A 22,568-nucleotide genomic window follows, 5' to 3' on the forward strand; every position below is an offset into this window, starting at 1 on the left:
CAGGCACTATTCCTCCATCTCTAGGGAATGCATCATCTCTTGTGGTACTCCTTGTATATAGAAATATTTTGCATGGGGTTATGCCTGATTCTTTAGGCAGATTGATGAATATAAGGTTTTTATCTGTGTTTGATAATCAGTTATCGAGTCCTATATCTCCCTCAATCTTCAATCTCTCTTTGATCAATGGTTTAGACTTGACAAATAATTACTTACAAGGGGATCTCCCATTGAGCTTAGTCATTTCTCTTCCAAACCTCCATTTCTTTTACGTTGCTCACCAGATCCATTCCAATCTCAATTTCTAATGTCTCAAATATGGAGATTCTACAACTACCCTTAAATAATCTTACCGGAAGAGTGCCTTCTCTTGAAAATTTGCATAGGCTTTCAGTATTAATCATTTCATTTAACCATTTAGGAAGTGGCAAAGGTGACGACTTGAAGTTTCTTTCCAATTTGACTAATATCACCACTTTAATATGGATAGACATAGAAAACAATAACTTTGGAGGAGAGCTACCTGCACATATTGGCAACTTTTCGAAGAAGGTCGAGATAATTTCCATGTGATACAATCGAATATCTGGAAAAATCCCAACTGGGATAGAGTTTCTCGTTAACTTGAATCTTTTTTATGTATCACCAAACAACTCTCAGGTAACATTCCTTTTGGCATTGGAAAGCTTCAAAATTTACAACTTCTTATTCTTCCCTGTAATAATCTCTATGGAGGTATTCCATACTCCCTAGGAAACTTGACAAAATTACTTAAAGTTCATTTATTTAACAATAATCTCCAAGGCATGATCCCTTCCAGTCTTAGCAACTGCAAAAAATTGCTTGTATTAGATCTTTTCTACAAACAATCTCAGTGGTCCCATACCTCCACAATTGTTTGTCTGGCTCCATTCCCCTTGAAGTAGGAAAGTTGAATAATATAAGGTTTCTATCCTTTTCTCAGAACATGTTATCAGGAGTTATTCCCAGTTATCTTGGTGAGTGTACAAGTCTAGAATTTCTATACATTGCTGGTAACAACTTCCATAGGTCCATTCCTTCATCTTTTAGTTCATTAAGAGGCATTAGACGATTGAATCTTTCTCAAAACAATTTGTCTGGCAAGTTTCTAGAATTTTTAAAGAGCTTTGAATTAATAGAGCTTTTGGATCTATCTTACAATAATTTTGAAGGTACAGTGCCAACAAAAGGCATTTTCAAAAATGCAAATGTGATATCGATAACAGGGAATAAGCATCTTTGTGGTGGCATACCTGATTTTGGGCTTCCCTCATGCAAGGATAAAGAATTAAAAAAGAGACTGACCATAAAGTGGAAGATAATAATCTCCATAGTTTTTGCACTTGTAGCCATAGCACTTGTGCTTACTGGTTTATTTCTTTTTTTTTTCAAGAAAGAAGAAAAGAGATTCTACATTAGGATCTTATGGGAACCCACTACTGAAATTGTCTTATCAAAGTCTCCTTAAAGCCACTAATGGATTCTTTCTGGAAATTTTGATTGGTATGGGAAGTTTTGAGTCCGCATACAAAGGGGTCTTCGAACAAGAGGGAATTGTTATTGCAGTAAAGGTGTTTAATCTTATGCGTTGTGGAGCTTCAAAGAGTTTTATAGTTGAATGTGAGGCTTTACGGAATATAAGACATCAAAATCTTGTCAAAGTGCTCACAGCTTGTTCCGGTATTGACTATCATGGAAATGATTTCAAGGCTTTGGTTTATGAGCTCATGGTCAATGGGAGCTTAAATGGTTGGTTGCATCCAACTCTTGGATTAGATGAGTGCCAAGAGCTTTAATTTTCTCCAAAGATTGAACGTTGCCATTGATGTTGCTTCTGCATTGGAGTATCTTCATCTTCATTGTGAAACTCAGATCGTTTATTGTGATCTAAAACCAAGTAATGTTCTTCTTAATGAAGAAATGACAGGACACTTGAGTGATTTTGGATTAGTGGAGTTCCTTTCTAATAGAATGTTTGATTGTTCTACAAATGAGTCACTCTCTATTGAAGTAAGAGGAACTATTGGTTATTGTCCACCAGGTAATTATCCTTAAATATATTTTAACCATTCCATTCATCTTATTTTCTTTTTAATTTCATTTTTTTTAATGAAAGTTTGATATAACTAGTATGGACTTATTATGATTAACAAATCTACGTTAGTCTATGATCCCTAGTTTTCTCATAGTAGTGGATTAATTAAAAGAATTAGTTGTAGTTGATATTTTTCTAAGCAATTCAATTAACTACATCTTGTTATGTGTGTTGTAGAGTATGGCGTAGGAAGCGAAGTATTGACGTATGGTGATATATTTAGCTTTGGCATGCTATTGTTGGAGATGTTCATAGGAAAAACTCCCAACGATAACATGTTTAAAGAGGGTTTAAGCCGTCATAGTTTTCTTAAGAAAGCTTTGCCTAAACAAGTGACACAAGTAATAGATCCAAATATTCTTCAAAGGCAACTCAATGACTAAGATTTGAGGAACAAAAGAAGCAATATATTCATTGAATGCTTGATTTCGCTATTTGAAATTGGAATCTTTTGTTCTATGGAATCACCAAAAGAGCTCATGAATATCGGTGATGTGGTTTCTCAACTCTCCCCTATTAAAAATAAATTTGTGGGAACTCGACTACCGAAGGAGAGAGAAACTATGAGCACACTTCAAGTGGCAGGTAAATAATGCTATTCTCCTATTGAAATAAAAGATTCAAGTAGCAAAATCTCTATCTGTTGCGCGTAAGACATGAAAAGAAATTGAATTTTCTTTGCAATTCAATTACTTATTTCTTAAATAGAAGCAAGATAGTTTAGAAATCTTATTATTTTCTATCTCAGGTGCACAAGGTTGATGACTCGGATGGAAGATGTTGGTTGATTACCATGAAGCATGTATAACATCTTTCCATCTATTTTATGTTAATTATAAGTTTATAATGGCTTTCACTTTCTAATTTTTCCAAAATGTACCCTTTTTGGCCATGTGGTCATTTCGGCTACCAATTATATGTTTGTAATGCTGCTTCTTTGCTTGGTATAGTTAGCACTCTCTTTGCTTCATATTATTTCTACTTTCTTCGTTCTCTGTTTGCTTATTTGGCTCCAAAAATTTTATTTCTTTTCTTATGAATTGGGAGATGCAGATTAAGTGATAACTAAGCTAGTTCCTTAATCAAAATAATTCATTTCTTGTTTTTCACCTTCCAAAAAAAAAAAGAATAATCTAAGAAAAAAAAAATACTGCTTATTTTATTTCATAATCTGTACATTGAAAACTGACAGTCTATACATTTTCTTCAACCTGATCTAACAGTAATCCAGTCTTCTGATGAGCCAAAGTCATTATCTGCAGCCCGCTGCCTCCTTTCTATTCTCTTCCTTTCCTCGCAATGCCTTGTTGAGAAAGGATTTCTGCCTCGGAACTCGTCTTCATTAGGACTTACTGATTCATCTGATTCATAAGCCTCATCAAAGATACCAACCTCGAAAACACTTACAGGTGAGCACGCGAATTTCCTCTGCAATTTGGCAGAAATAAATGGATGGTCAAGCAGTTCTTCAGCGCTCCACCTCATTTCAGGATTCCTTTCCAAGCATCTGGTCAAGAAATCTAGTCCCTCCTCAGAAAAGTGAGTTGGAGATCGAGGCTTCTCATCGCTGCACGCGATCTTTAACACTGCAGCCATTGGATTCGAAACCTGCAGACCAGACCAAGGAGTTTTTCCTGTAGCCATTTCAATGACAGTGCATCCCAAGGACCATATATCCGAAGCGAAATCCAATCGTTCTTTTCTCAGAACTTCAGGAGCCATCCACAGTGGAGTGCCTCCAATATCCTGCCAGGAATGCAATAAATTCACATTCCTTCCCACGTCTTTTACCCTCTTTGCGCATCCAAAATCTGCCAATTTTACATTACCAGAAGAGCCTAGAAGCACATTCTTGCACTTGAGATCACAATGCACAATCCCTTGCTCATGAATACACTTCAAACCACAAAGAATCTCTCTTGTATACAAACGAATAACTTCCTCGTCTAATGCTCCGCCAAATTTCTCCGCAACATCTGATAAACTGCCTGCAGGCATATACTCCATGAAAATACTCAGACTAGTCTCATCATTTGATGATCCTTTTGAGATGTTCTTTCCTAGATACTGGACAATGTATGGCGAATCGAAACTCTCCAGGAAGTTAGCCTCGTTCTCTAAAGATTGAACAGCGATCCTGGAATGTGCAAACTTTACAGTAAAGAGTTCTCCTGTGACTTTATTCATGGCCAAATGAACATTACCATGTGATCCTGATCCAATAACTTTGCCCTTCACCCATTCGCGGGGTTGAGGAGATGAGCATTGGTGAAATCTAGCCATTTTCGTTTCTTCTTTCGATTAGGAACAAAATGGAAACAACAATCTGCTTTTTGAATATTGAATTGGGCACAAAAACCCAACTCAAAGTATGAAACTGATAATCCTCTTATATGCATACAGTTCTCAAACTTCTCCAGTTTGAACAAAACAAATTGCAAGGAATTACAAGTACACACAGTCAAAGAGGAATGATCAGGTAAAATCCTAAGATCAAAAACCCAGAAAGAAAAAGAAGAACATGGACATAAAAAGAAACTTGTTGCAGAAAGAAAACGTATGATTAAAGGAAAGAAAAAAGTCAAAATCAAGAAAATGGAAGAAAAGTTAATGAAACTTTCCTATTATTCAATGCGAAGAGCGGTTTCCCAGTACTGGAAACCGCCCTTACTGAAATGAAACTTTGGAAATGCAACCTTGATATTCTTGAATTGAATTCTTTGTCAAATTTTTGTTGGAGAAGAAATTGGAGAGATAGATAATGGAATATATACGAGGGTAGTTTCTATTCTATGGTCCGCACATGAAAGAATGTTTAAAACAAAATAGAACGATTGGCTATCCTAATCTTGTGGAAGTCATGTCTGTTAATGGATCCAAATCTCTTTGACCCAGAAAGGAAATTAAGGAAATAAATTTCATCTTTATGGTTATAAGTGGAAGAATTTTTCAAGTATGGTCTTCCCTAACCCAAGAAAAAACTGCAAATTAACAAGGAAAGTCGGCTAACAATATTTGTTTTTGTTTATTCTTGTAAGATACAATTCACTTATTAAATATATGAATCTTATATATTTATATCGTGAGTTCATAATAGATAAAAAATTATACAATGAAACTAATATATGTACAATAATTTTATTGTAACCATTGATCATGGTGGATTTCACGTAGGTCCATCATAATTAATAATTATGATTAAATTGTTGTATGTATAATGATTGTACCAAATGAAAATTCATAATAGACAGGTAAGAAAATTTTTTTAGGATTGATCTCTCTTTCCATGTTTGTTTTAGATGCACTAATATAACATTCTTTTTGTTTACATATTAAATATTAAAAAAGATAAAATATAATTACTTATGTTTTGACTCAGCGATTTACAATATCTCAATAAATATGAAATTTTGAATTTTTTTTAAATAATTTTGAGTTTGAAACCTTATTAAATCTCATCAATTGTTTCCTTTAAAAAAGGCAAAATATAAATCAGGTAAATAAGTTAATAACTATGAGATATAAGAAAAAAAAAAAGTCAAGATCAAAGTGTATGTTTTGAATGGGTCTTATAATTTTTTTTTTTTTTTTAGAAAAGAAAGGGTGTATAAATAGGTTGACCACACACAACAAGGAATATTGTACTTTTGACACTCACGTACATTTGAAAGCACCCTAATGCACCTATATTGAGGCCAAAGCTTATATGTTTGTTTTGACGTTGAGGTTTTAAGTAAAAAATTATTTTTCAAAGAAAAAGCACCATTTTACATGTTATTGAAAAAAATAATTTAAAAAAATTATTTTACTTTTTTAGTTTTATAATAACTAAAATTTATCAAATTTAATTTTAAATTATTTTTAAATATTTTCTAACTAATATATTTAAAAAATTAATTTTTTTAATAAGAGTTTTAACAAGCAATACTAAATAGACTCTACGAAATTTCATAGATAAGTTAATTGAACATAAATATGTCACCAAACTAAGAAATTGTTAATCTAAGATCTCTCAAACTAAATGAATCTCTCTATGTCACAAAATGGCACATTAGGCTTCTATGAGGTGTACTAAATTTAAAAAAAAAATAAATGAAAAAAATTAGTTTGGCTCAAAACCAAACCAAACAATTCCAATTCAATTCCGATCTAGTTCATTCACAGTTTTAGTTAAACACAGGTTTGACAATTAAATCCGATTTGGATTCTAAACCGACTATGGCTGGGTCTAGGATGAAAAATGAATGAGAATGGATTTGGATGAAAAATGGATGGTGAGATACATAATTTCAAGTGAATCTCATATATATATATATATATATATATATATATATATATATATATATATATATATATATATATTCACAGTTTGAGTTAAACACAGGTTTGACAATTAAATCCGATTTGGATTCTATTGAGGCAGTAAGTGTAGAATAGGCTTTAAGGCGTGATGAATCACTATCTTTAAGGTATTTATTGCCCCCACTAGATTACTGCAAGGTTATGGTAATATACCTCCAGGTTACAACAAAGCCTGAAATCTGTAGACAGTAGCTCCTTAAGATTTCCCTCAAGAACTTTTTATACAAACCAAATTTAGAGAGACTAGAAGAAAAAAAGAAGAAGTAGAAATAGTATATATGTCTGGATTGAAAAACTCATCCATATTTATAAAGAATGAAAAGTTATAGCACTTTTTCTAGATAGACACATATATCTATCTTCAATAGATATAACTGTTTGGGTAAAATATATATTTTTTTATTAACAGACACCTATACAAATAGTTGTGACTTTTTGTATAGAATAGACATGTTTGTTTATTAACAGACACCTATATAAATAGTTATGACTGTTTGTATAGAATTGACATGTCTATTTATTAATAGACATATCTACTTGTTAATAAATACATCTGTTCATAATTTATTTGCGAAAATTACAATAAGATAATTATTTTATTTCACACATATACGTACCAAGTGTCATAATAGAATAATATATATTGAATTATATATATATATAATTCTATACATATTTCACTCTTATCATTCCTTCACTTTCTTATATTTTAACAATACAGGAATTATTTTTCTCTATACTGTATAACATACAAGTTATTTATAACAATCCCCCACTTAACTTGTATTGTTAGATCTCATTGTTTCATGCATAATGAAAAGTATCTTTCGATTTAAACTTTTCCTTTGTATAAGTATTTCAAAGTTCTAAAGAAATCATGGTGGCCTTAGCTTAAACCTAGATTCCTATTAAATAGAATCGGAAATACTACACGCACGAATCAATTAGTTCGACTTAAAAAGTTTACCAAAATTTTAGCACAAATATGGCATTGTGCTATCTCCTGTTTTCATAAACATTTACAAAAGTTATTCTCACTTTTGTTGAAGCGGCTCTACTTCCTATGTTCATATAAGTGAAGTTTCCTTTGTCATAATTTTAAACTTCATTAAGAGTATAAATACTCATCCTCATTCTATTAACTTAGTATACTAAGTACTTAATTACAATATTTACTAATGACTTATTGTTACCCTTTAAACTTTATTTAGTAATAATACTATAAAGCAGGGTTCCCATTATTAGTAAATTTAATGGAATATTTTTAATTTTAATCCAGCACACGTATTTTTTATCATATCTTTCGAGAGCCCTTTTGTAAACGAGTCTACCATATTATTACAAGACTTGACATAAGTAATAGTAATAATTCAATCAGAGATTAATTGTCTCACATACTCATGTCTTAAGCTAATATGTCTAGACTTCCCATTATAAATTTTATTATAAGCTATAGACATTGTTGCTTGACTATCACAATGTAAGGAAACAGCAGGCATCAGTTTTGGCCACAACTTGATATCTAGTAAAAAATTTCTCAGCCATTCTGCCTCCTTACCAGCTGCTGCTAGAGCTATAAATTCTGATTCCATTGTAGAATAGGTTATACAAGTTTGTTTCTTTGATGCTCAAGAAATAGCACATCCTCCTAAGGTAAAAACCCAAACGGAAGTTAATTGATTATCATTAATACTAGTTATCTAGCTAGCATCTGTATAACCTTCTAACACAATTGGAAAGTTATTATAAAATAAACCAAAGTTTATAGTTCTTTTTAAATAACCAAGAACTCTTGAAATTGCTTTCTAATGTTCAATATTAGGCTTACTAGTGTATCTTGATAATTTACATACTGCAAAAGCAATATCAGGTCTAGTGCAATGCATAGCATACATTAAGCAACCAATTGCACTAGCATACTCAATTTGAGCAATTGCCCTACTAGAATTTTCAGTTAATTTGGAAGAAACATCATATGGAGTTTTTACTTCTTTGACTTTTAAATGATTAAATTTATTTAATATTTTCTCAATATAATGAGATTGGTAAAGAGCAAAACCCCACTATGTTTTTTTTACTTTGATACCTAAGATTGTATCTACCTCTTTTAAATCTTTTATTTTAAATTTTGAGGTTAGATACTTTTTTGTATCATTCACACCTTCCATATTTGTTCCAATTATAAGCATGTCATCAATATAAAGACAAATTATCACACCAAAATCATCTGTAAACTTGGAATAAATACATTTATCAGCACTATTATGTTTAAAGCCATATTCCAAAATTGCAGAATCAAATTTCTCATGCCATTGTTTCAGTGCTTGTTTTAAACCATATAAAGATTTAATTAATTTACAAACTTTTCTTTCATTCCCTGGTAGAACAAATCCTTCTGGTTGCTCCATATATACTTCCTATTCTAAGTCACCATTTAGAAAGGCTGTCTTAACATCCATTTGATGTACATATAAATTATATATTGATGCTAAAGATAAAAGTACTCTAACAGATATTATTCTAGCCACTAGTGCATATGTATCAAAGTAGTCAATTCCCTCTTTATGTTTAAAACCCTTTGCAACCAATCTAGCTTTAAAAGTTTGAATCGATTTATCTATGTCATATTTTCTTCTGAAAATCCATTTACATCCTATTGGTTTGGAACCAGGTGGAAAATCAACTAGAACCCATGTATTATTAAATAATAATGAATCCATTTCATCATTGATTGCCTTTTTCCAAAAAGTCTCATCCCTTGTAGTCATTGCCTCTTTAAACGTTTTAGGATCATCTTATACATTTAACAAAATTGGTATTTTATTAAGTACAACTGACCTATTGCCTTCTAATAGAAAAACAATAGCCTAAGAAGATATAAAATCTGGATGTAAATTCTTTTCTTTTCTAATACTTTGACTTTTTCTAATTTTATTAGAAGAATCTAACTTTCTTTTGTTGCTAGAAGTCGATTCAAAATTAATATCAATACTAAAACCAATGCTTTGACTTGAACTATTTATGGGCTCATGTATAGGGTCATTATGAAATTTATTTTCAATAAATTCAACATCTCTAGATTCTACAATTACATTTAAGTTTAAATTTAAAATTCTATAAGCTTTGAAATTTTCGGCATAACCAACAAAAACTCCTATCAAAGCTCTTAAGACCTAATTTAGTCCTTTTAGGATCTGGAACTCTATAATATACTAAACAGCCCCATAATCTTAGATAGTTCAAATTAGGTTTTCTATTTTTCCATAATTCATATGGAGAAATCTTAAATTTTTTAGAGGGAATTCTATTATGTAAGTGACAAGCAGTAAGTAAAGCTTCTCCCTATAAGTTTGTTGGCAAATTAGATTTCACAAACATAGAATTAAGCATATCCACTAAGGTTCTATTCTTTCTTTTTGCCAACCCATTTTGTTGTGATGTATAGGATGCACTAATTTGATGTATAATTCCATTTTCTTAACAAAATGAAGAAAATTCAATAGAAAAATAATCACCACCTCTGTCACTTCTCAAAATTTTGATTTTTTTTCCTTTTTGATTCTCAACTTCAAATTTATAAATCTGATACATTTGGAATGTTTGATCTTTATTTTTTTATTAAACAAACATAAGTATATTTGGAGAAATCATCTATGAAAGTTATAAAATACATATTTTCTCCTTTAGTCAATATTCCATTTAATTCACAAATATCAGAATGTACAAGTTCTAATAATTTAGAAGATCTTTCAACTTTTGGAAAAGATTTCTTAATCATTTTTGCTTGTATACAGATTTCACAAGATTTTTTATTGTCATCTATATATGAAATTAAATCATGTTTAGCCATAAATTTTAAAGATCTAAAACTAATTTATGCTAAACGATCATGCCATAAAGATAAAGATGACTCAACAGTATAAATAGAAATATTCATATTATTATTAATACTGAGTTTAAACATTCCATTACATGAGTAATATTTTCTCACAAATAGTCCATTTATGGACACAATTATTTTATCAGACTCCAGAATAGCCTTATAACCTTTCTTACACAACAGACTACCAGACACAAGATTTTTCTTATTTCTTGCATATACAACATATTTACTAATAATAGCTTCTTTCCATAAGTAAAGTTTAATTCAACACTTCCTTTTTCCCACCACTTTAGCAGAATCATGATTGCCCATTAAAACTTTCTATCCATCTACAACTTCTTCATAATTTTTAAATTGAGTCTTGTCATTGCAAACATGAACAGTAGCCCCAGAATCATACCACGAATCATTGGATTTAGTTGTTGTAACAATATTGAGTTCTGTTACCATTCCAATATGCAAATCTGATATCATTGCAATCAATTCAGTAGTTTGTTCAACTATATTTGCTTTATTGGAATTCTGAGCACTATTATTCATATCTTCTTTCTTATGTTTTTTTAGAAACTTGCATTCACGTTTGTAATGCCCTTTCTTGCTACAATTGTAATAAGTTCTTCCTTTCTTTGATTTCTTTATTCTTTGCCATAACTAATCTTGTTCTCTTTGCTTGAAAACTTTCTCTTGCTTTCAGAATTTTTCTTTTGAAAATTCTGACTTCCTTGCACAAAATTAACTTTTGTAGTAGATTCAGAAACAAATTTCTTATCACGATTTCTTGTCTCTTCTTCCATGCATAAGTGTTTCTGAATCTGTTCAAGAGAAAAATCTTCTGTAGTATGCAGTAATTTCTTCCTATAATCATTCTAACTAGGAGAAAGTTTTGCTATTATTCCTCCTACTTGCAATGATTCAGGAACTATCACTTTCAAGTATTTAAGTTTTGAAACAAGGACATGTAACTCATGGACTTGATCCATAACAGATATATTATCAACCATTTGGAATTCAAAATATTTCATGATGAGAAATTTATCCACACCTTATTTTTCTGAGTTGTATTTGAACTACAGTGATTTTTAGATTTCCATTGGAGACTTGACAGAAGTAAATAGATCATATAGTCTATCTGACAAGTTGTTAAGAATATGACCTCTACATAGCAATTCATCTTCTTCACGTTTATCTCGATCTGCTTTCACTTGTTCAGAATCTTCTGGAGTTAGTGGTGAAATGGCAGGCAGACTTGGATCAAGTATATAAGAAATCTTCAATGTGGTGAGTAAGAATAGCATCTTGTCTTTCCAGTGAACATAGTTTGTCCCATCAAAACGATCAAGTTTCACGAACTCTTGATTTATCACGGAAATAGCCTTGGACTCCATTGCGATTAATACCTTAAAATTGTTGAGGCAGTGGGTGTAAAATAGGCTTTGAGGCATGATGAATCACTATATTTAAGATATTAATTGCCTCCACTAGATTGTTGCAAAGTTATGACAATATACCTCCAGAATACAACAAATCCTGAAATCTGCAGACAGCAACTCCTTAAGATTTCCCTTAAGAACTCTTTATACAAACCAAATTTAGAGAGACTAGAAGAAAAGAAAAAGAAGTAGAAGTAGTATATATGTCTGGATTGAAAAACTTATCCATATTTATAAAGAATGAAAAGTTATAGCGCCTTTTCTAGATAGACACATCTATCTATCTTCAATAGATATAACTGTTTGTGTAAAAGACATGTGTAAAAGACATATCTGTTTATTAACAGACACCTATACAAACAGTTGTGACTGTTTGTATAGAATTGACATGTCTGTTTATTAATAGACATATCTACTTGTTAATAAACACTTCCGTTCATAATTTATTTATGGAAATTACAATAAGATAATTATTTTATTTCACACATATACGTGCCAAGTCTCATAATAGAATAATATATATTGAATTATATATATATAATTTTATACATATTTCACTCTTCTCATTCCTTCATTTTCTTATATTTTAACAATATAGGAATTTTTTCTCTCTATACTGTCTAACATACAAGCTACTTATAACAGATTCTAAACCGGCTATGGCTGGGTCTAGGATAAAAAATGAATGAGAATGGATTTGGATGAAAAATGGATGATGAGATATGGCTGGGTCTAGGATGAAAAATGAATGAGAATGGATTTGGATGAAAAACGGATGGTGAGATACATAATTTCAAGTGAATCTCATATATATATATGAAAATTGAGTTAAAATCAGATGTACTTATATAAATAATATATCGTCTCTCACATTTATATGAGATTCACCCTCCACAATTTAAGTGGATCCCATATATTTGTGAAGGTGAAATAAGTTTTGTTACACCATATACACTGCATAATTGCTCCGTAACATTGCTCTATAACAAAGCTTCAAATAATAATCTTAGATCAAAATAGCTAACAACAAAAGCAAGTGTGCATTTGATGTGTTTGAATGATTTCCGTCCCCATACACAAAAATCAATTACAAGAATCAACTATAACCCAACTTCTTGCATGTGTAGTCAAACAACGACTGGATAAGACTTACAGATGATTCCTCTTCCGGCAACCTTAGGTAACGAGCAACTTTAATAAATCCGGCATGGTGCGGACGTTGATAATCTTCCTTCACTTCTAATTTCATTTCCTCCTTCCCAGGTTTTGGTCTTGACAGAGCCCACTGCATTGCCCAAATGGCCAGAGGGCGCATGTAACATAGAGATCTATACTGGCCATCGGTGTTCCAACCTTCTGGTGTTTGGAACGCATAACTACGAAGAGAACAGCATGTTAGGTAGTTAGCTTTGCGTATCAGCGTATGTGAATGTGTGCCGTGCATTTCTGTCTCTTTTAAGCATGATCAAAGTACTCATGGTGTTACAGAAAACAGATGAGCCAATATATGGTAAAACTGAAAATGAGAGATCATGGATTCTTATTTACATGTTTTAGTTAACTCTATCAGAGAGCCAAAGTTTTCATGGTAGTCATATTAATTGTAGAAGAAAAACAAAAAAAGAAAAGGTATTTTACCCAAGTCCCTTTTCAGACCAAGCAGCTTCATAGATCCCACTTGCAGTATGAAATGCCATATCCGTCAAATCTTCCTGAATCATTGTTGCAGCAACAGCATATGTGACTCCGGACCATATCTCTCTTGACTGCATTGATGTCAGGTCAACTCTTCCATCAGGTAGCATTCCATTTACAGCCCCTAGTTTCCCATCCTTCACTTTTAAGACATTGTAATTATAAACCTTTTCTAGTGCGCTTCTTGCTTTTTCTTTGTCAACAATCGGCAGAAGTCCACATGCTCGTGCATACCTATAACATGATCATTACGTAAATTTAACCCATCACCATATGCTACCATAAACATCAATAATGTGCAGCACAATATAAGACCAGCCTAAAATTATCAAGCCTAAGGTCTAATTTGCTTTTAAAAAAGGAAACATACTTCAAATGCTAACCAAGAAATCTATATTTTAGTAAAAACAAATCCCAGATGAGCCAAAACCATTTGATATTCAAAACAGGTTAATGAAGTTACATCAAATGAAACAGACCATTGTCCAGCCAATTGATCAGTTTGTATAGATGAACTGTTACTACTACCACTATTGTCGTAATTGAAGTAAGAGCCATTCCATAATTTCTCATACACAACTTTTGCTTTCTGAAACCTGGACCAAAAATAATCCTCAGAAACTTTGTCGCCAACTTCTCTTGCCAAGGCTGATGCGGCCTGCAAGGCTGCCACCCATAACCCACCACTATATGCACTCACACCAGATGCAGACCATGTATCATATGTCTGATCAGGAAAGCCATCATTCTCAATCATCCCATCACCATCCCTGTCAAATTGGTCCATAAAAGCCATCGCAACATAAACTGAAGGCCATACAGCTTCAGCAAACTTTTTGTCACCAGTGGCAACCACATCCCTATAAACTTGGAGAACAAATTTTGGATTCAAGTCTTTCCATGTATCAGTATTATAAAGGTTATAGGCATTCACTTCAAACCATGGATCATTCATTCCAATATCATGAGGAACAGCTCCAAGGACCTTTCTGCAGACCCATCGGCCATCATGTAGAAGTTGCATCTTACTGGGATCGTGCATCATCACTGCTGCTGAAAAGTCTCTTTGAACAGACAGTTCAAGTTTGGGAAATAACATAACCAATGCAAAAGAAGAATAGAAATGAACATCATAGGTGTTCCACATCTGATATTCAACCCCTTCAAGATAAAGGAATTGACCAATGTTTTCTTCTCCTTCTTGAAGCAAATTAGTTCCAAAAGCAGAGTTTGATGCAACAGGAGCATGAATTTGCTCAAGCATTGAAGTCATCCTTCCAAGAATGTCAACAGAAATGTCTTTCTGATGGGTTACATCAATAATGCTCTTCAAACCTGCCCCTGAACTATCAAGGGAAAACTTCCTTCCCCCAATACTTACTAAACTCTGAAATGGAGGTGATCCATCTGCAAAAATATGGGACTACGTAATTAATTAATATAATTTCATGTGATGAAAATTGAAAATTAACAGAACTGAATTCATTTTAAATAAAATGAGTCAATCTGCAAGAATAAGAATAGGCTATAAATCCACATACTTGTCCAAACTGTCCCCCCTGAATTAAGATAGTACAGCTCATTAAAGAGTGTGATAGGATACCTGCAAATATAAAGAACCTTCAAAATAACTTCACAATCTGACTTTAAATGCAATGGGAAAATTATAAATCCAAGCTCACCATTCAGGAAGTCTCTTGTCTTTGAGAATTGGTCTTTGCCAGGCTTCTATCTGGGACTCCCAATGGTCATGCCCTATGTTTCAAGGAAAATGAAAAATAAGATACAAGATTGTTGCTAAATGCAAAATCTGTCTGCAGTTGTTATTCACAGTCCAGCACAACATGCTGGGCCCATTTATAGACTTTGGAAAAGAGGGGGAGGCGGGGGGCAGGGTGGGGTTGGGGTGGGTGGGGTGGTGGGGGTGGGGGTTGGGTGGGGGTGGTGGTGGTTGGTGTTGGGAGAGAGAGAGAGAGAGAGAGAGAAGAGTTCAACTTAAACAAGAAAGCATGGGACACTACCTAGAATAGCATCATGTGCAATTCTTGCAGCTGCATCTCCATGGGTACCGTAGAATTTTGTGTAACGCCTGTTGATTGAAACTTTCAGCACATGGATAATATTTCAACCTACAAACTGTTCAGGCTAGTCTTTTGGCAACCTACCTGTGACAAGTCCTTCCGCCACTGAAGCATACTTCAGGGCAGTCCCATGCCAATGAAAATGTAACAGAGCGTACTGCATCTGGTGGAATTGTCACAGAGGCTGCGATGGCTGCCCCAATAGATGATCCAAGCTCTGACGGCAGTGGCGTTCCAGCAGACTTAAGTTTGTCAAAGGATCCATGCTATTGTGATACAAGTACATATATTAAGTTCTATAGAGAATGATAAAAAAATAAATAAATAAACCATGTACACAAGACAAAAAGGCATGAGTAGCATTTCCCTGTGGAAGAATAGCTAGAGATAAAAAAAGGGAGAATGTAGTTTTTAGGAGGCGGGAAAAAGAAGAAGAGGAAAGAGAGAAACTTCTGGACATTTATAATATGAGAACAAGTATAGCAACCTCTTTTATTTCATGCCACATGTCTTTTGCTGTTATGCCTTGGGAGTTTCCATGTATCACAAATCGAGGGCATTTTGAAACGTGTAAACCATTGATCTCCCGAGCTGTGATGGCAAAAGATACAGGGGGAAAACCATGCGCTGTCCTGTATTGATTAATAAGAGAGTTCAAATCTAGGATATTTGAAGACATAACAAATGATACAGCAATCAAACCAAGTCCAGATTTATCCCTATGCCAAAATACGAGCTTACTTATGATGTAGAAGGACGCAATGCACTCCATCCTCCATCCTAGCATGACCAATAATCTTGTCAGTCAGTATAATATTACAAGCACAAATGCACTTTTACACATGAAAAGTCAATATCATTATATGTTATATTCATAAGTAAAATATGAAACTACAGGAACAAAAAAGAATGAGTTATGAAGCTTTTCTCACGTTGTAATAGAATTGAAGTGCTGACCAGAAAATTCGGAATCCCCTCCAACAGAATTCTAAATTGGCATAGACGACAATGAACGTGCATAAGATTTGATGGCTTCTAATACTGAGCACTTACGATTTAGATAAACAAATAAAGAAGTTCTAACTGGAAGAGATGCAACATAGAAACACTCATGGAAGGAGATGAATGCAAGGTACAAATTGACTTACTGCCCATGTAAAAAGCAAGGAGACATCTGCCACAGTCTTCCCAGAGTTATAAAGCTGAAGAAAATAACTGACACTTAATACCATGGTAAGCTGTATCATTCAGATGTCCAACAATCAACATTGTTAGAGACACATTCCTACCGTAAAAGTGAAAACTGAGACAGGTAAGCTGCTCTCCTTATAATTATGAGGAATGACAGGTGAAATTTGACGACAAACAATTCTAAGTTCTGGATCAGGTTCACCTGTATTTAGTGAGTTGAGTAACTAGATATGAGAAAACATTTTTCCACAATGATGGTCACAACAATTTGACTTGTGTAGCACTAGATAATACAAGCTTACCTTCATATATAGTCCATGACCTTGGATATAAAGCATGATATGTAGAATTTTCTCCCTTTAGATTCCAGTCCCAAGATCCAATTCCGGAAACTGTAGATTCTCTGAGTATGAACATGACATTCATTAAGTTGGTCATTAATCGGTTTTCTTTCTTCACTTATTTTCCTATCAAATTTAAAAATCCACCTCAACTAATACTCTCATCAAATTAGGGGAAAAATCATACATTTAACTGGATAATAATACAGTAACTTACTTAAGAACCTCTGGGTTCTTTGGGCACAGAACACTAGAGTACTTCACACCATTTGAGCGTGAAATGAAAACCTGCATGAATCATTAGCATTCATATTAAGAAATTGCAAATTTCTTTGCAAACAAACATTAATAAGTTCTGATTAATTCGTCTATTGAATGTTCTAATCATTTTTCACCAACAAATTCTTTGTAATCTCACATAAAATGTTGAGACTAACTACTTAAATCACTCCACAGTAACTATTCCAGTACCAGAACTTTCAATCACTATAACTATAATAAACCATATATGTGCATAATTCTGCATGATTTAATTATTTTCACTCCTAGAAGAATTAGGAATTCCATCACTTGTCATGTTCCTTGTTCATTTAAGAAACCAAAATTTAACTAATGACATATACAACCAGTCATCAGTTCACACTTCTAAAGACCAAGTTTTCCCATCCAAATCTTTTCAAAATCCATTCTCACAGCCCATTGGAATAAGTCAAGTTCAAGAAAAAGCAATAAGTGATCAACCTTAATAAATGAAATATTAACCAGGTGATGATTGAAGAAAAATTAAAGGGATTAGGTCAAAGAATAGCAATGTACAGTGAAAGCAAGGAAAGTTGGGCGCGTCAATCTTAAGCCATTTGCCCTTCAAAGTTCAAGGACAGAGATTAACATGCCACCCCATCCCTCATCTTCAGCATGAATCGAGCTCTTAGACATAAAATGTAGATAAGAAGCCAGCAATTACTCAAACAGCTAATACATTAGTAAAAACAGCTTGTAAATGATGGAAAAATATAAAGGCATATGAGTATTTGCACCCAACAACATATAAATAGGTCCCAAAACACAGGAGGAATGATGTCTTATGAGACAGCTACATAGATTCAAACATGCAAAACCAAGATTTATTTATAAAGAGAATGTGTACTGAACAGTGAACGAGCCATTACTTCCAATAGGTTCCAAAACACAGGACAATAACCACATTTCTGTAAGCATGCCATGTCTTAAAGTGCCTACTGCCTGACATGAATTTTTTTACAACATCGGTAAATAAATTAATTTAACATCTCCTTAAAATTTGGTGAAACCAATGTTCATACAATGGTTTTATTCTAACTGTTGATTATGGTAGGATCTACGTAGGACCAATCACAATCAACAGTTATAATGAAACTGTTGTAAAATGTACATACATCAGTCTCATATTATAATTTTTCCTCCTTAAGGGTAGCAACAAGAAATTTCATGCATAAACAACTTTTGGCGGGGAATGTGCGCCAAACTTACAGAAAATTGATTTGCTAAAATAGGTTTTTCTTCACATATTCCAGGGAACAGTTGCCAGCGCTGAAATTCACCTTTGTAATTTCTTCCTATGCTTCCAGAGCTGTTAAGTATGAAAATTTTAGATGCCAAATAAAAAGGGGAAGTTAGAGGGCAACTTATAAATTACCACTATCATTTTAGAACTGCAATCAAATAAATAATGCATAAATTGTGGTGTATATTTGAAATGCCCAGCCAGCCATATGCCAACATAATATCAATGCAAATTGAGTAATTAACGTCAATTTCACATTTTTTAATATGAAAATGTGCAATCTATGATACACGGCCTATGATGCAAAACTTGCATCATAAATACAAAAAAATATTAGATTGACTAATTAATTTAGTTGATTTATGACTTGGTAACTTTAAATATAAGCTAAAAATTACGCATCCATATTGCTAGAAACTATTTTCTAAGAAAATAAACAGTGAGCCAATAAAGATCCAAATATTGATTTTCTGAGGAATGCAATGCAATAAATATGAAATGCAAGATTTTTTATGAATCATAGAGATAAAGACCTACCCAATGCCACCTAGTGGAATGCCTTGACAAGATGTTACAAAGCGCTTAACAAATGGATTGATAACACCAACCTGCAATTGCCAGAACAGAACATGAAGATCAGACTGATGTCTGTAATTTGTTAACATAAATAATAAATCAAGTTAGAATGAGTAACTAATATAAATGAACGTTACCTTTCCTTTGGCAGCTTCTTCTCGAAGATAACGCCACAACCGAATGCCTACAGGAGCCTGCCAAAAATAAAGAAAACCTACTTGTAGACATAAATAACAAAGAGAACACAGGTTTGCCAAAGATTTATGACATAAAGAGGAGGACATAGATGCACCACAGATTCATGGCATTAATAACATAGATAACAAAGGGTTCTGAGGATCATGCAGTGCTACCAAAAGAAAGAGGTGAATCCACCAGGCATGCTGATTCAATTCTACAGAACAATCACCTCTAGTGCAATCTGTAATAAGGTGGCTTATCTAACACTTTTCTCTTCCCCCGAAAAGGTCAAAATTATGTTTATCTTCATTTGCAGCATTTCACACGTCTTGTATAAATTTAACTTAAACTATTTAACTTAAACTGCTAGACCTCTCTCCATGAAAGTGGTTTAGGTAACCTCAACTTCCTTCATGCATCATATAAAATAACAAGAATAAGAATTGATTATTTAAAATAGAACAAAAAATGTATATTCGTACCATTTGAAATTTCTCCTGAAAACTTAAAGTGAATAGTGAAAGAGCAATTTCCTCACTATTTAACTTTCGTTGCCAGGTCAATGATGCAGGTTTCCCAGGGTCGACCTTAATCAAAACATACAAAAGAAATCAGATACAAGACAAGCATTTGAAGCATGATTCTGAAAGAAATGTGCTTAGGAAGAAAACAAATTAGTAAATAAATATTAGGAAAGAAAGAAATGCCAATGAAGTCACTCACTATAAATCAACCAGAAGCCAATCTTATGTTCACAATAACAAAAGCTATAGTAATATGAACTGCTTTCAACAAAGTTTCATTTATCATACATACAAGGATGCAAACATAGAGCCCAAACTGTGGAAAAAGAAAATGATATACTACCATTGCAATAAACCCTACACTTATCCCATAAAATAAAAAAAAAAATTAAAAAAAAGCAACAAGAATTAACCTCCATTGCTTTTTAAGAACCAAAAAGATTTGTGCCAAAATAACGGATGCCAAGAAGAACAAAAGGCCTTGGACACGAGGTAACAGGAGCAATCAATGGGACAGCAAAATTATGGCCAATCCAATGGCAGCTTTAGCTTAGTTTCAAGCTAGGATAATCCTATTATATACCCATGCCAACTTCAGTCTAAAACTTAAAGGAACTGAGCTGAAGTTGAAGAAAACCTTGTATTAAATAAAAGAATTGTCCAGTCTCTTTACATAGAGTACCAAAGGATCAATTAAATAGCCAAAAAACAAACCTTTTTAAAGCCTAACGTTAACAACCTAAAACCTTCCAAAGAGGGGAGTCTGATTTCACAGTAAAACAGAAAAGGTGTCTACATCATACCTTATCCACCAAAGAATTAGAAGCTTCTCTGTCCTCTTGATTGAACCCGTTCTCCAGTAACTCTTCATCAAACATCCTTCCTGCACTAGACAGATGATAAGCAAATCAATCCAATTGCATTTAGACAATTTAAGTTATATTTGCCTTTATGCACTAATTAGTTTGCTCACTAGGTCAAATTACAAGAGGACCACCGAACTACGAAATCAATTTTCTCAAGGCCCATTTAGCACAGGCCACCCCACCTACATTAATGACTACCAAACATTCTTATCATCAGTAAAAGTTACCAGAAGCGATCACAGTACGGCCTACAGCAACATCCGTCAATGTAATTTATGATTCCTTTCATATAGCACACACCCCCACCCCAAAAAAAAAAAAAAATTATTAGTTGAATACCAATTTCAAAATTTCACTGCTTTAGATTAATACCATTATATAATAAACTGGGTAGAAATTCTCATAGAACCCAATCTCCCAAAACTAACCGAAGAAAGAAGGAAGGAAAAAAGAATAACAAGAAGAATTCCTAGCTTCATGGAATTGACATTCAAAATCAAACTCACTTTCTGCTTAACCAAAAAGTAGAATTGAATCAATCTAAAATGCATTGATAAAATTGCGTCATAAAACCACCAGAAAATTCATGCAATCCCTTGCATGACAGAGTCATAATATTGAAATTCACTACACAAGCATACAAACATGGATTAAAATATATATATACATATATATGGACATTATCCACAAATAACAAAAAAGTTAAAGAAACATCAAAAAATCAAATGCAAGAAAGAAATTAATGAAGAGCAGAACAGGGACAGTGACCTGAAACAGAGGATCTTTGTACACAAACAGAGAGTTTTGCACAGAAATGTAGATTACCCAAGAAAGGTAAGTATGAGCACTAGGCAGAAGATCTCAATATGTGAATCTTTGGAAATAGTCCAATCAGTTGGCAGTTTTTTCTTGGATTGGCCTGCAAAATGCAAGAGTTAGAGTTTGTACAGGTCCTAAAACTAACCTCACCTATGTGTCTAAGCTGGACCGGGTAATTGCGTGACTGTTGTCTAATCATTGTTTGTCCCTTCTCTTTGTTTCTTTTGCTTTTTGCTAAACCCCCTTATTTCTGGAGTCTATGGGCGAATAAAAATCGATTATAGCTGAAAAATTAAATTAAATTATTTTAATTTAATGTTTTAATTAGTTAAATTTAATTTTGTTTAATTAATTTTTTTAAAAAAAAATCAATTTTCAGTTTAATTTAATTATTTATAAAAATAAGAAATTGAACTGATCATTTTTTTAAATTTATAATAATTTTTATTCGTTTTGTAAACTTTTATGGCATATAATATATAATTTATAAAATTTATAATAAAGTTAAAAATATTATCACATGATATACTATAAAAATAAATTAATCTATTAAAAATAGCAAATTAATTACCATTTAAATGAATTAGAGATTTTATATTTATTATTTTTTTCAATTTTTTTTATTAATTTTTCTTTTTAATTAAAAAATTAATTTTCATCCATTTTAATGGAAAATTCCTCTACTAATTCTTAGATTATTTCCTTTTCTTTCTTAATTATTAAATTAACTTTCTTCCATTTTAATAGGAAATGCCGATTTCATTCCTTAAATAATAAATTAATTTTCACCAGTATTGAATGTATTTTTTTAATTATTTTTATATGTAAATATGATTATATGAAAAAATATCTTTTTTAATTATTTTTCTTACCTATATTAACAGGAAAAAAAAAATTGATTTCATGTATACATCAGGATTATTAAATACTATGATTAATATGAAATTAATTTAAAATTTAA

General features: G+C 32.6%; 2 protein-coding genes and 1 pseudogene across 9 annotated transcripts; 1 reads left to right on the forward strand and 2 right to left on the reverse strand.

Moving 5' to 3' along the window:
• Positions 1-1,526: 1,526 nt before the first annotated feature.
• On the forward strand, positions 1,527-2,499 carry LOC110672284 (probable LRR receptor-like serine/threonine-protein kinase At3g47570; annotated as a pseudogene).
• Positions 2,500-3,256: 757 nt separating this feature from the next.
• On the reverse strand, positions 3,257-4,832 carry LOC110672299 (mitogen-activated protein kinase kinase kinase 18-like). Its single transcript, XM_021835031.2, has one exon. The coding sequence runs from the start codon at positions 4,397-4,399 to the stop codon at positions 3,323-3,325; it is 1,077 nt and encodes a 358-aa protein (XP_021690723.2). The 5' UTR covers positions 4,400-4,832; the 3' UTR covers positions 3,257-3,322.
• Positions 4,833-12,614: 7,782 nt separating this feature from the next.
• LOC110672298 (uncharacterized) lies at positions 12,615-21,793 on the reverse strand. Of its 8 annotated transcripts, none has more exons than XM_058151148.1 (20): positions 21,614-21,790; positions 20,726-20,805; positions 19,881-19,985; positions 19,356-19,412; positions 19,180-19,250; positions 18,609-18,708; positions 17,317-17,387; positions 17,061-17,161; positions 16,857-16,960; positions 16,716-16,769; positions 16,500-16,555; positions 16,309-16,347; positions 16,055-16,199; positions 15,652-15,833; positions 15,508-15,575; positions 15,169-15,241; positions 15,028-15,089; positions 13,966-14,893; positions 13,430-13,720; positions 12,615-13,167 (listed from the first exon to the last, which is right to left on the reverse strand). In XM_058151148.1, exons 2-20 carry the CDS (start codon positions 20,798-20,800, stop codon positions 12,888-12,890), a joined length of 2,862 nt encoding a protein of 953 aa, XP_058007131.1. In that variant the 5' UTR covers positions 20,801-20,805; positions 21,614-21,790; the 3' UTR covers positions 12,615-12,887. The 8 variants fall into 8 exon arrangements, with proteins under 8 accessions (XP_058007131.1, XP_058007132.1, XP_058007129.1 ...); XM_058151149.1 differs by having other exon boundaries at positions 20,726-20,810; XM_058151146.1 differs by having other exon boundaries at positions 21,557-21,790.
• Positions 21,794-22,568: the final 775 nt, after the last annotated feature.

The sequence above is a fragment of the Hevea brasiliensis genome, chromosome 8 (assembly GCF_030052815.1).
Source record: "Hevea brasiliensis isolate MT/VB/25A 57/8 chromosome 8, ASM3005281v1, whole genome shotgun sequence".
Classification (NCBI taxonomy): Eukaryota; Viridiplantae; Streptophyta; class Magnoliopsida; order Malpighiales; family Euphorbiaceae; genus Hevea; species Hevea brasiliensis.